General features: G+C 44.6%; 1 protein-coding gene across 1 annotated transcript in view; it reads right to left on the reverse strand.

The window, feature by feature from the left end:
- Positions 1-4,457: 4,457 nt before the first annotated feature.
- The window catches only part of TGFBR3 (transforming growth factor beta receptor 3), a 183,460-nt gene continuing 173,837 nt past the window's right edge, over positions 4,458-14,080 (reverse strand). The window contains 1 exon segment of the mRNA XM_032487077.1: positions 4,458-7,828. Within this exon segment, the coding sequence (XP_032342968.1) occupies positions 7,710-7,828 (119 nt within the window). The 3' untranslated portion in view covers positions 4,458-7,709.

Here is a 14,080-nt window from a genome sequence, read left to right on the forward strand (position 1 = left end):
TTTTTGTTTTTCAGACACTTTCTCTAAATGTTTTTAAATAACAGGGGGGAAAATCAGATCTGTTTCTTTTTTTTTCCAGTGAAAATGGGACAACCTATCTCCCATATTTTGGGTCATGGATTTATAACCATTCTGGGGTCATGGAATCCTTTAAGAATCAAAAGGAAACTGTGACTAGTTGTTATATGTTAAGGTCTCAATGAATTAGGCTTATTTCTGAATGCTTTTATCTCTTTGAGAAATCTGCTTAACTATTCCTATGTGAATATCACCCTGTTTTTATTATAAGATTTTATGCTAAATCTTAGTATCTGCTGAGGCCAGACCCCCCTCACCATTCTTTTTCAGAACCTTAATTCCGTGGGAAATGGTTGCATTTTAAAATAAGTGCTTCAGGTAAAACTGAATAATCACCTGAAGGAAACAAGCATTGACGCCCGCCTGCAAACCACCCGCAAACCGTCAGGAAATGGGAGCTGAAGATCTAAATTTGAAAGATAAATTAATAAAACTATTAGTGTATTCTAGAGAGACCTCAAGAAAGACAGGAAACCCAGAACCCAAGAGGAAAAGGTAGACATGTTCAACAACATAAAAATTAAACATCTTATCTTGGCGATATCCATTATAACCAAAATGAATGAAATGGATTAGAAAAAAATATTTGCTGTACAGGACATATGACATATAATGTCATAACTATGGAAATTATTAAGAAAAATACAACCCAATAGAAAAGTGGACAAAGGAAATGGAAATGTACAGAAGAACCTGGAAAAGGCCAATGATTTATAGCAACTTAAACCTGCTTGGTTATGAGATAATAAAATTCAAATAAGAAGATACAATTTTTCAACCATCAGATCTGCAACATTTAAAACATGTAATGCTGGTAACAATACTAGCAGATGGTATTTATTAAGTGGACCAGTATATGCTAAACACTTTATGTGGATGATCTCATTCAATATTCGTGACAATGCTAAGAAGTAGATTTGTTTAAATTAAGGAAATGACTCAGCTAGCAAATGGCAGAGCCGAGACTCGAACCTGTGCGGTCTGGGAGCCCAGGCTCTGTTTCAGCATGCCCAGTGCTGGTGGGAAGGCTTGTGGCCATGTGGTTTGTGACAACCTTTAGAAAAAGTAACGTGGTAAATAGGTATTGGTAGTAAAAACACATCCCCTTTGACCTGCCATCCCCAGAATAAAAGACACACCATGACCGTGGCATCATCCATTATCACTTCTTTAGCTACTTGGTAGAACTTACCTATAAAACCATCTGGGTTTAGCAGCTTTTTTTTTTTTTAATTTTATGTTCTGTTTTGTTGTGAGTACATTTTAAACCCCTGATGGTTGAAGATACAGTTTTAATTTTCTGTTGCTTCTTAAATTGGTTTTGGAAAATTCTATTTTTTCCAGGAAATCATCTGTGCCATTTACTAGTAAGCTCTCGTCTCCCAGACCTTAACCTGTCTTCCTCCATCCGCCTGACACCGTGGGTGCTGGGACTCTGCAAACCATGCCTAGTTTTGCCTTCTAACAGTCCTCAGCCCCAGGGATGCAATTTTTCCTTTATTTATTAGCTCTGAGGTACCTCAGTGTCCTCTCTTCACCTTTTTAGCCAACCAACATCTGCTTAACCAATTTCTGATTTAAATTTCTTTCTGTTTAAATACCCAGTGTGGATTCTGTTTACCCAACAGGACCCTAACTTCTACATTTCCCACATTGTCTAAGTTTTCAAATTTATTAGAAGAAAATTATTTATGGTGATCCCTTATTTATTAAAATCTGTCTTATCTATTGATTTGTCCTTTTTTATTCCTAATGCATGCATTTATTTTCACTTAATTTTTGTCTATTTCTAGTAGTCTTTTAAAATAATAATTTAGTTTTTGGCATGTTTCCCAATTTGCTATATTGGATACTCTTCACTTTCAACCTTCCATTGTTTCCCAGTGTAAGCATTTTACTTAAAAATTTCTCATAAATTACTACTTTAGCTGCATATATGAACTTAGTATTTTTATTCTTCAAGTTTATATATTTTCTAATTTCTATTATGAGTACTCCTTTGAATCATGAGTGTTTTTAAAATTCCAAATATATTTATTATTGTTTTCTTATTGATTTGTAAATTACTTGGATTTGGTTAAAGAACTTGCCCAGTATGATTAAGTTTTGTGATATTTGCTGCGAATTCCATTATGGGCTAGTAGTGGTCAATTTGTATAAATATTCAATATAAGACAAAGTTCTCAAATTTGGGGTTACAGATTCTACGTCTACCCAGTAGATCAAGCATAACTGCATTGTTCAAATCTTCCATATGCAGATCTTTTTGATTTACCCACTCCTGAGAGTGATACGTTACAGTCTCCTATTATGATGGTGAATCTGTCAATTTCTCTTTGTGATTCTATCACTTTTTTTTTTTTTTTGGCTTTAAAGTACTTGAATGCCAGGACACACCCAAGGATGTAAACTGCAGCAGGAGTATCTTGACAAAACCCTGAAAAGAACACACTTATAAATGTTCATCAGCAGTGAACTGGCTGAATTCATCGTACGAAATATTCCATAGCCATTAAAAAGCATGAATTTGTTTCATATTTACTAACTAAAGGGAGGTCCATGTTAAGAAAAAAGGCAAGTTTTGGAGTATGTATACAGCGTAAAACAAAAGAAACCCTCTTTGTGAGCATGCATCAACATGCGTGAGTTAGAGAACAGGCTGTCAACATCGTCCTCCAGGGAAGTGACTGGAGGAGAGCGGGCAGTAACAAGTACCTCTTTTATTTCACCTCCTACAGTGGCCATGTCTTACTCTGGCAATTTGAGGAAAGTCTAGTGCAAAAATGATGATCAGCACTCATCTTCTGAAGCCTGATGGAGAGATATGCCATGTGGAAAAAGCAAGTCACAAATGTGATAATGCATCTCATTTATTGTAGTGACGTGTACGTGTCGATGTGAACATAAGGGAACATCTGGGAACACATTCACTAAGTCAATATTATTTTCTTTACTTCAACGGTTACAGGGGTTTTTCACTGCTACGCTTGTCTGTTGTTTGCATTCATGTTATATGTCTGTATTAATTGCGTGTGCAAACGTATAATGAGGTTCGTACCTACAAAAGGGCTATGGACTCTTCGAATGAAGAAACTCAAAACAACAAAAAAAGTCCAGTCACTTCAATGCAGAAATTAAATGCAATTTCAGGCAGTTCACAGACTTTTTGAAGTCTACTTGCAGGTGACCTGGATTTCTACTCCAGTAGACACAAAGGGAATTTAACAGCAGAAAAACTGGTTGGCCTGTCAAATCTCCCTCTGTCCCCTGGGAGAGGAGCTGGCTCCAAGGCAGTCTTTGGGACTAAAAGCTAGCTGGACTCTCATCTGCAACGAGGACTCTGACGTCACTGGAGCGAGATGCTGCTTGAACGCCTCAAGCCGCTCCTGCTGTGCGGACACCTGCCTGTGCGAGGTGCGAGGTGCGGGCCCCCGGCCTTGGTACCTTTTTGTGTCTGTTTCTCATCATCTAAGCCACTAATTTTCAAAAGGGAAAGAGAAGGCTATGAGAGTGCGGTTTGTAAACATATTCAATGTTATAATTTCATCTTTGATAGTAAAAGGAAACTATTGTTTTCATAATATAAACGTGCCTGGTGGGGGGATATGCCCCGTAGAACACGAGCTCCAGAGAGTCTGGAGAAGCCGCTGGGAAGGTGGGCAGATTGCTCTCTTTGAATCATGCTTAGGAGGTTGAACTTTATTCTGAAGGCAAATAGAGGAACTACCTACAGGCCTGAAGTTGGGAAGTGACAGGACTTGCGTCTTTTTTGGACTCCTCCAGCTGCGTGGCGGAGAGGGACTGGGAGGGCAGCAAGCTGGGAAGTCACATTAGTCTCGTGCAGTGATTCAGTTTAAGGGATCACGGGCTTGGATTCTGGGTAACAGCACAAAGAGTAAACGTCAGTCCGTGGTTTGGAGAAAGATATTCCAAAGGTAGAATAGACTTGGATTTATGAGTTTGGGGGTGTGGGAGCCAAAAAGGAGTCCAGAGAGATTTCCAGGTTTCTGGCTTGGGCAGCTGGATGCTGGTGACGCCGCACTGACAGAGGAGGCTGGGGCAGCGCTGAGGTGGTTGGGGAGGATGGAAACAGTAGTTCCGAAAAGCATGCTATGTCCTCTTTCCTCGCCTCTAGGAGACTGACAGATGGCCCCAGATGGATGCCAGGTCTCCTGCCACATTTTCCAAGAGTGGCAGCCGCTGCCCTGTCCCTCCGGGCTGCCCAGCCCTTCTCTCTGCCCTGCAGGCCTAGGGTATTCGCTTAGCCCCCCTTCCCTGTCAACACCGCTGTAGTGGACGGTAAATTCAGGAGAAAGGCACAAACATAGGTTCTATCAGCCTGAGGGTAGAGCTTAATAATGACCAAACAAGACACATAGTAATACTTGATATATATCTTTTTATTATGCACAGATAAAGGACTTAAAACTGTGGTTATCAAAAGTATACATCTAAGCATATTCACAAAATTGCCGACACACTGAACAGAGAAAAGAGTACAACAGGGGTGTTCAGACTGGCCACAGCGATTCTAAGGGCACTCCTTTTACCCTCGTAGACGATGCAAACAGCAACGCAATCAGGCTCATTCAGGAAAAACCAGAAGAGAGAAGTATTGCATTTGGAAACTGATAATAATCCTTTTTAGAAAAACATCTGTCAGTTTCATGAACAGCCCCCAGCTAGAACAAACAGGGAGAAACCACACACGCGATTCACCCAACAAATGTGCTCTGTTCACACAACAGCAGTGCAGCCACCACTCAAACCATGAGGTAGTTACAGTGCACAAAGGCCGGCGCGCGTGCGCGCGCCCCCACACACGCTCGCAGTCACGCCCACTGCGGAACACACACAGGGAACGGGTTCACCATCTCACTACAGACAAAGAAAAGGCCTTTTTTTTGTGTTTGTTTTGTTTAGAAAATGCTATAGAAACAGCTTAGACAGAAGGAATCTGACTTTTAACACATAAGAGTAACAGCTGGTAAACACCACACGGCAAAGAGCTACAGGAGAACCACACACGATCTGCCTTGGCGTTTAGAGCATCTCAACAGTATCTTTAGCATCAAACAAACAAACAACATGGCCTCTGCAAATTAAGGGTGCAGCCTGCAGAAGTGACAAAGGGCTCTGCAGAGAGAGGATTTAACTGGAATAGAACAATTTTAAAGCAACTTGCAGGATGTGTGATAAAGTAGAGCGTATACTGTGTATTCAAACCGTGAAGTATGAAGCCACTGGAAATGCTATAACAGAAAGCAAGGGGGAAAACACCCTTTTTTTAATGTTCATTTTTTAGAGACATTTCAGGACTATTTAATGACATTCACTCTCCAATTAACATGGAATCAGGTTTCATCAACATGGATTTCTTGATCTGAGTAAATACTTCTGGATAATAAAACCCAAACAAACAAAAATTGATTATCTTCTTCTCTCTCTTTTAAAATCTTTTGGTTTGCATCTATAAATTTGTAAGTTAATTTTAAATTATTTATAAAATCATTGGCAATGTAGCATCTCTCTCAAAAACATATATTTAAATATATTACCAAAGGTCTTAACCCTGTCCATCTAAGAGTTGGATCTTTTAATACCTCTTAATAGCTAATTTTCTTTTTAATAGGATGGAAAGGGTTTTTTATTTTTAACACAAAGAACTGATCAAAAGAGTTCACAGTAACTGTAATTAAACATTTCATATGGAGTAACTTAAATTTATCTAAAACACTTAAATATATCTTTATACACAGATTTTTGTAGTAAAATATAGCTATAAGTGACTTAAAGACTCTAGTCTTCTTTGAAGACATCTTTAAACTTTCTTATACATAGAATATGCTAAAACAATACATTCTGCTGAAGGTTAGGCAAAGCGCATTATTTTCAAACACAGGTAGCGTAATCTAGGTCCTCCATTCTGATACCTTTATGTTGAAAAAAAGTTAACTGAAGGGAAATTTTTTCCTAATCTTGTATCTTCACTTGTATGTGGAAATCTGCAAAATTATCAATGTAGATAGCCTGGAAATCCTAGCCCTTGATTTGTTCTGGTTAAAATTATCCTGATTGAATATCTGTAACTGTCAAATCAACTACAGCATGACTCTGTGATGAGGCACCAATGATCGTCCACCTCCACCTGCTTGTTGTCTTTAAGTCTTGGGCATCACCAACATTTCCTACTTAAGGCTCCATTCACAGAGAACTAAGTACAGCTTCCTTAGTTTAAGGGCAGTGAGATTTGCTTAGGAATTTTGCCTGTTCTATTTGTAGAGTTGTTTGGAGGGAATTCTGGGAAAAGAATAATATTTATTTGCAATGAAGCTCTCCTCAGTAGTAAATAATCCGACATGGAACTTCCCTCTGTGTTCTTTTTTAACATACAGGTATCAGTTGAGCTTATTTTAGCTGCAAAGTGGCATCATATTATTCGATTTTAATAAAATTCACCTCAAATCCCTCTTTGAGTTTCTGGGATACATTCAAGGCAAGAGACATAAAGCAACCTAAGTGAGCGCCCCTCCCGTCACCGCAGCGCCTTCTTGGCAGAACCGGTGATGCTGTTCAGATAACCAGCCGGAACCCGAAAGGGTCTGCCATACATCCTCATCTTACAGGAGCTTGGTTCTTAGAAAAGGGTCTATTAAAAAGGTTGTCAGGTTTGGCATGGAAACGCTAATTCTCCCAAATAGATTTAAGAGTAAGTTCCAACCTTGAAGGCACAGGACGTTTTTAAAACGGAAACAAATTGTCTCTTCTTCAGAGAATGTGCCAAATGACATTTCATATACTTGTACTGGCACGTACATTGCTGTGCAAATTCCTCCTCAACTTTACAACTGGATTTTGCCCCAACTTATACATTAATTTATCAGAATACAATGTCATAAATGGGCACAAATCTGCAGTCCCAGGTTTTGGTCATTTTCAATTTCTATATGCCTATAGAGAAATACAAAACTTGCATTAAGACATTTTTGCTGTTGGTGGGGAGAAGGAGGAGGCTGATGAGGAAGCCAGCACTGGTTTTGGCCCCAGGGAATAAGAAAGGAATGTTGCCTTGACGTGTGTCAGGATGCAGCCGCTGAGGGCAGGACCTGTCCAGCCCACACATCACTCCTCACAAGGCGTGGCAGCAAGGCCAGAAGTGTGCATCCAGAAGGTGCAAGGCAGACATGGGGGAGCACACTGAGGAAGTCCTGAAGCATCTCTTTTGTTTTACGTCTTGGTCCAATTGTAAAAGGATCTCTGGCCGCAAGGCCTCATGGGTTCTCCTATCTGGCTACTTGCCTTCACCAGCTCCTAGAGTCCGGGTAACATGCAGGGCCCCAAACAATGGACATTCTTACCTGGACAAAGCAGCATCTTAAAAACTGGCATGTGTTTCACATTGAAAACCCCCAAGCCTGTGAGGGGCGGGTGGAGAAGGCCACCACCTTAGCTTTCTCAGATGAATTCTAGTGTGTTGCAGAAGCCCAGGGCCCACATTTATATTGGCCCTGGGTGGGGGGTGGTGAACACAACAGGTGATCTGTATGTTGAAATTCACTCTCTTTCCAAGGGAACCACAATTAAGCCTTTGGAGCCTGCGGGCTGGACCCAGGGCACAGGCCAGGGCCAGGCTAGGCGGTGCTGCTGCTGGAGCAGGGCGTGCTCTGCGTGCTGCCGATGCTGTGGGCCGCGCTGCTGTTTTCCGAGGCTGGCGGGGAGGTGGGGACCTGCTGCCTGCCTGCCGTCTCTCCTGCAGTGAATGAAGACAGGGGTGAAGAAAGACGCACGTTACCCGCGTGCACTCCTGAAAAGACCATCTCATCTGGTGTTCTCAACCGTGGGCAGAAGCAACTAGACCAGAAGGCCTTCCACCCTAAAACTCCTCTGTTTGTCGGTGTTTTGCTTTTAAAGCTGCTTGCGTGGGGAAAAGAGAACCGTTTTTAAGCTGAGAGGCAGTTACAGGGGACAAGACCCCAGAGAGCTGAGGACAAAGCCCCAGGATCTCAGCGCCTACAGCCTTTGAAGAAGCTGCCGTCGTCTGTGCTGTGCGATTCAGCCGACAAGCACCTGTATTCAGGGAACATCTCCCCCATAAAGGGGTCGTTGGGTTTGGAGGGCGGGACTTCCAGGTTGTAGTAAGAGAATCGCAGCAGTCTGGAGGCCTTTTCCTGAATGCATTTTGTCAAAATGGAGGTGGTGGCGCCTGGATTTCCCCGAACCACAGCGGAGTGTCACGTGCGCCAACCACACAGCCCACCTGAGAGACAGGGCTCCTTTGGGGTCTAGCTGTTAGCACATGGGGGCCTTTAGGTGCCAGGGAACACCCCCCCATCCTGAGGTTCACTGCAGGCTGCAGCCTGAGTATCTCCCACCACATGAAGCACCCCACTTTCCATGGCACACCCCACTGCACTGCACTCCTCGGGCCAAACGCACAGTGCTGCGGACGGGAGGGAACCTTGGGCCGCACACATGGTCTGCATTTAGCGCTGCAGAAGGCTCTAGCGCTGTCTTGTCTTCAACGAAACTGGCCTCAGAGCAGCCCTCAAAAAATGGCTCCCGGTAGGGAAAAACGATCAAGGCTCTCTGATGACAAACACTGCATTTTCTTTGAAAAGTCAAAGGATAAACTTCATGAACTTCTGGCCAGCAGTCTCCCCGCCCCGGTGTGGGAAGCCCCAGAGGGCCAGGTCTGTTTGTGAATGAGCCTCCTCCTTCCTGTCAGGCTGAGATACACAGCTATCAGCCGGAGATAAGCAGCACTCTGGCCTCTTCGTGAAAACAAAACACACCAGCAGAGGCCCTGCCCTCCCAGGACAGGAACTCAGCCCAGGCCTCCCCCTCCCCTTTGGGGCCCCTCTAAAGCCTCTGCCAGCGCAGCAGGTCTGCACAACATCGGAGCGGCCCAGGCCTCTGGGCCTGGCCACCGCCTTCCCGTCACCCCTCTCCTCCAGCACTGGCTACAGCACACGCTCCTGCCTCAGCCTCGGGGCCTTCCTGCTGCATATCTGGCCCCTGCTGCATTTCGTCTGATTATCTGTTCATCTGGGGTCAGCGGGAGGAGAGGGGAGAGCAGGTCAACATTCCCCAGAGGCCGAGAAACTGCACTTCGCTCTTCTTTTCTCAGCAACTTATCTTTCGGACCCTTCCCAGCACTGCCCTCCACCCTCCGTGTGTGCAGTAACGAAAGGTGGGGAAGTCTGCCTCAGTGACAGAGACTTTCTGCCAGAAACCCACTTTCCCCAGAGTGAGAACTTGAAGCCCAAAGCAGAAAACCCCCCAAATCTCCAGACACTAGAACAACTCGTGATATACTTGAAAAACCCAGCCCCCTGGCAGCCCCCATGTTGCTCCACACCCAGCTGGATTCTCATGGTATCAATTAGCAGGGCTAATGCGGCTGCGTGCTGTGTAAAGCACATTTTAAAAATATTTCCCCATTTAAATAGAGGCTACGTCAGAAAAGCACGAGGCCAGGCAGCACCCACCCCCCAGCCCAGCTCACCTGGGCGCCGTCTGTTCGGCCTGGGAGCAGCCGGGCAGGATGGCTGTGGCTCACGAATTGACGGTGAGCCAGTCTGTCTCCTCCACAATTTGACATGTGCCAATTATTCACATTCAGGAAAAGTGCCAGCGCTCCTCCCTGCCCAGGAAGTCTGAATATTTGCTTTCCGATGTCTATTTGCCAAATATAATTTGTTGCCATGTCAGTTTATTTTAGTCGCTGCCCATTAAAAAGGTCTTTCAACTTCCAGAGTTTTGAAAACTCTTCTACAGCTAATGCCAAACACTGTCCAAAATGAAACCCCAAGCAAAACAAAACAAAGTTCCCTGTGCTCACGACTGCAGGACACCCTTCAGCACAGTGGACAAGCAAGCTTAACCTAATGATCTAGCGACTTTGAGCCGATGGATTCTCAAAGATCCTCCTTAGAAGTGTTGAAAATACCTCCCATAGACAACGCTCTCTCCCGCCTCTGAGGCTGTTCTCACGCGAGAGACGTGAGCTCCCCCAGGACGAGCAAACGTCAAGAAGTCCCACCTTCTGAGAAGCTGAGGGGAGCTTTCTCCCTGTCAGGTGCAGGTGGCGCTACAGGAGAATTCGCCGTGAGAAAGCAGGCTTCGTGTGCAGGTGCTTCTGCTTGAAGAGCAATGTTGTCTCTTGGGTTTTCTGAGATCGGGCTCCTTGGCTCCTGTTCTCTATCACAGTGGCCTCCGATTTCTTGGAGCACTGACTTTCTCTAAAATACCCGTGGGGTGACAAACACAACCAGCCTACCTCTGGAGAAGGTGGTCAGGGAGGACCTCACTTAGCGAGTGTGAGGGGTTCAGCGAAGCCTCGCTGCCCATAAACATCAAACTTGGCCGCGAGAAGAAACGTGTTCAGTCCTCGTGCTTCGCTCCTACCATCTCAAACCACTGAGGGGGAGATATCTGGGGAGGAGGGGGTGGATAGTGGAAACGGGCATCTGGTACATGGGGTACCTGGGAGGAGGGGTGCTAGGACAAGGACGCATCCCTCAGCTCACCCGGGAGCCTGTGGCAGGGCCTCGGTGCTGCCAGACACTGCTTTCAGGAACAGAAACGTGTGTGTCGTAAGGGACAACCTGCCTCCTTTGCTTAGCTTGGCCTGGAGTGCTCCAGGTCCGGCTCCCTGCCACCTCTGGGGAAGTCTGCCTTACAACCTGACTCGTACCTCTGAGTCCTTCAGCGCCGCAGGGCCTGGGGAAGAAACTTTATCTAAGAAAGATGTGGATAACACGAAGAGGCTCTATGGGGAAAAAACAAGAATTTTAAAGACGGTGAGAGGAATCTCGATCATTGAGCCCAAAGCAGACTGTTTGCAAACAGTGCCCACAGAGGATTATTACACAGAGCAGCAGACAGGTGTTCTTTATCTCCCTTGAGGGCAGAACAAGAGGAAATAAGTTTAGATGGAGATCTCGGTCACAGAGAAAAGAACTTGCTGATTATGGGGACTGGTTAGTTAGAGCGGGAACTTATGGAATTTCTTTCCTGGGAGACATTTAAGCATTGGGCTGAAAACCACATGCCTGGGGGTGATTTAGACTTAATGTTACTTGATGCTAGAAAGAAAACAGAGGTCTCTTCCTCTAGGCCTATGTGTTGGTTGCAATTTTGTACCAATTATTGTCTCAATTTCTTGATCCCCTAATTGTGACTATTTCACAAGCTCACTCCCATAAGGAGAGTGAACCACACCACCTTTCTTTAGAGAAGCTTTCAATCACTGTTCATCATTTTCAAAAATTGCCCCTCCTCACGTTTCAAGAAAGAAGACTTTCCTTTTGTAGGCAATACTCTGCAGGAGGGGGTGAATCAGATGTTACACGTTTGGCAAAAGGCAGGAATGTCCCAAGGCAGGAATCAAAATCTTTCAAAATATCCTGCCTGCCATGTTCTTTCTATACTGCTGCAATATAGCCAGCCTGTGGACACCTGCACTTTGGCTCTCTGTGGGCATCTTATTTTGACTTAACCCGAGCACCTGGGTGAGAGGAGCAGCTCCCACCTTCTCTGCAGCCGTCCCAGGGTTCCCATCCGCTGTGGCTGCACCTGTCTGATCCCCGGGACGTAGCCGCCTGCCTCCTGCTTTGGTTCTACCTTAGCCTGCTTTCTTGCTGTTTCTGTCTTCGCCTGGACTAGACTTGAGGGCTTGGAGAAACTTCAGATTTCTAAAAACGTTGGAAGCCTCTAGAGATGCTTCTAATTACAAGCTCTTGCCCGACTCAGGTGGACCTGGGAATGGGCCTGACTCCTGCTGTAAGAACATGTGGCGGGATCAGCCGAGGACGGCGGCTGGGACAGGCACCGCTGACACAGCACTGCGGCGGTTTCTGTCGCTCTGGGAAACATGTTCCTTCTGCTCTTGGATTTTTTTTTTTTTTCTGTCTACACATCTGAGAAACCTTACATTTTTGTAGGATTCTGGAGTTCAGAAAGCTTTTCATATGCATTTCCTGTTTAAGTACTCACCCCCAATAACCCTGTGAAGTAGAGACCATCTCTTTGTCTACCTAAGGGAAATGTGGTAAATATACCTGGCCCGGGTAACACGATTAGCAGTTGTAGAAACTGGACCTTCGAATGCAATTTCTGATGACAGCCGGTGCCAGAGGGTTGTACAGATGACATGCAGAAGGTGGCCTCCCTCCCACGCTTTCCCTCTTTCTCCTCCTCCTATCGTCAGATTTTGCATCCTGCTGAGGGACCACAAAGGCAAATTAAAGTAAAGTAAAGTAAAGATCAATTATAATGACTTCTAACCCACCCATTCTGCACAGTTTTGCCTGCAAGTAGAAGGTCTTTTGGCTTGGAGAATGGGGAGGAAAGTTTTTGAAATTGATCAAAAGTGATTAAAACCTTCTCAAAAGGTAGTTTAGTTCACTCTTCTCACAGGAGTGAGCTTGTGAAATAATTACAATTAGGATATCAAGATTTGAGACATTAACTGGTACAAAATTACAACCAATTCATAGGCCTAGAAGAAAATCTTACCAAAATGACAATTTACAGATCTGTAAAAGAAGGAGGAAGCAGACTGGAGGCAAGATGACAGCACTACGGTACTGGAAGCTGGTGACGAAATGGGCAGGCAGAAACTGACTCAGCGGATTCAAGAGAACAGGTACCTAAGCCAACTGTAGGAAAAGCTGAGAAAAAGCCAGGTAGTAACACGGAAGCCCTAAGAACTCAGGAAACGGTGGCATCAGGTCCCCCAGGAGAGAGGGTGAATGTGGGGCTGTTGGCAGTGGGATTGGCTGAACTTCCATATAAGCGCTAACATTTTTCAAAATCCCTTCCTTTACCTCACGGTGCAGGGACGAAGACTCTCCAAAGAGGATGAAACTAGGGTTCCAGGAATAACCAACACCTGGCAGGACTGAAGGTGGGGAACCATGGTGGCAGGGAAGGGTCACACTAACGTCTACCTGCTGAAGGATATGACCCCCAGAGTGCGGACAGCCAGACCTACAGCCTCCAGGAAGGACAGAGGAAAACCTGCTTCACGGGAAACTTCATGAGCTCAAGAGGAAAGATCCAAAGACGTGGGATCAGGAGTCCCCCAGTAAAGGCCCAGCCAGGTTGCTGGGGGAGAGCTCACAACCAGCCTGTCCCACCACGAGCTCAGACCTTCTCTGTTCTTAAATAATTCTGTATTAACATTCTCAGAGAGATACTGCACCCATGAGACAAGAGTAGGATGTATGTTTTTAATTCATAGGAAAAACTTCTTGGAATTAAAAAATTTGAAGGCAGTATTAAAAACGCAGTAAGAAACTGAAAGATAAAGATGAATACATCTCCTGGAAAATAAAGAAAGGAAAAAGGTGGAAAACAGAAAAGGAAAATTAGAGGACCATTCAAAATGTCCAGCTTTCAAATAAAATCAGGGGTGAGAAAAAAAATAAATAATTCTAAGAAAATTTCAACAATGATGGACACGAGTTTCTAGACTGAGAGGGCTCAATGAACGCCCAGCATGATGCATGGAAACACACCTGACTCAAGCACCATCATTTAAAATTTCTTCCAGAAAGGGGGAAAAAGAACAGGTCAGGAATCTGAATAGCTCTGAACTTCCCAAAAGCAATCTTCTGAGCTAAAAGGCAATGAGAGGTGGTATCAAAATTCTGAAGAAAAATTATTTATAACCTAAAATTCTATACCTTGCCAAACTATCTACCAAGTGTTTGTACAAAATGAGGACAGTTTCAGACATGCAAGGTGTGGAGAACATGCACCTCTTATGTTCCCTTTAAATCAGGAAGGAGAAAGACAGGGGACACATCTAAAGTCCTGAAGGAAACAGTCAGGAGAACACCTGATGTCTGAACATGTGCAGAGGAGACCGGGACAATGGCAGAGCCAGCAGGAGGGTCAGTGGTAAGTACACAGGAAACCAAGGTAACGCGGGGGCGGGGGGGAGAGACAGTTACGGATTCTAGCAAAAACTAAAAGTCACGCGGAGAAATACTAC

This window comes from Camelus ferus, chromosome 9 (genome assembly GCF_009834535.1).
Source record: "Camelus ferus isolate YT-003-E chromosome 9, BCGSAC_Cfer_1.0, whole genome shotgun sequence".
In the NCBI taxonomy this organism is placed as follows: domain Eukaryota; kingdom Metazoa; phylum Chordata; class Mammalia; order Artiodactyla; family Camelidae; genus Camelus; species Camelus ferus.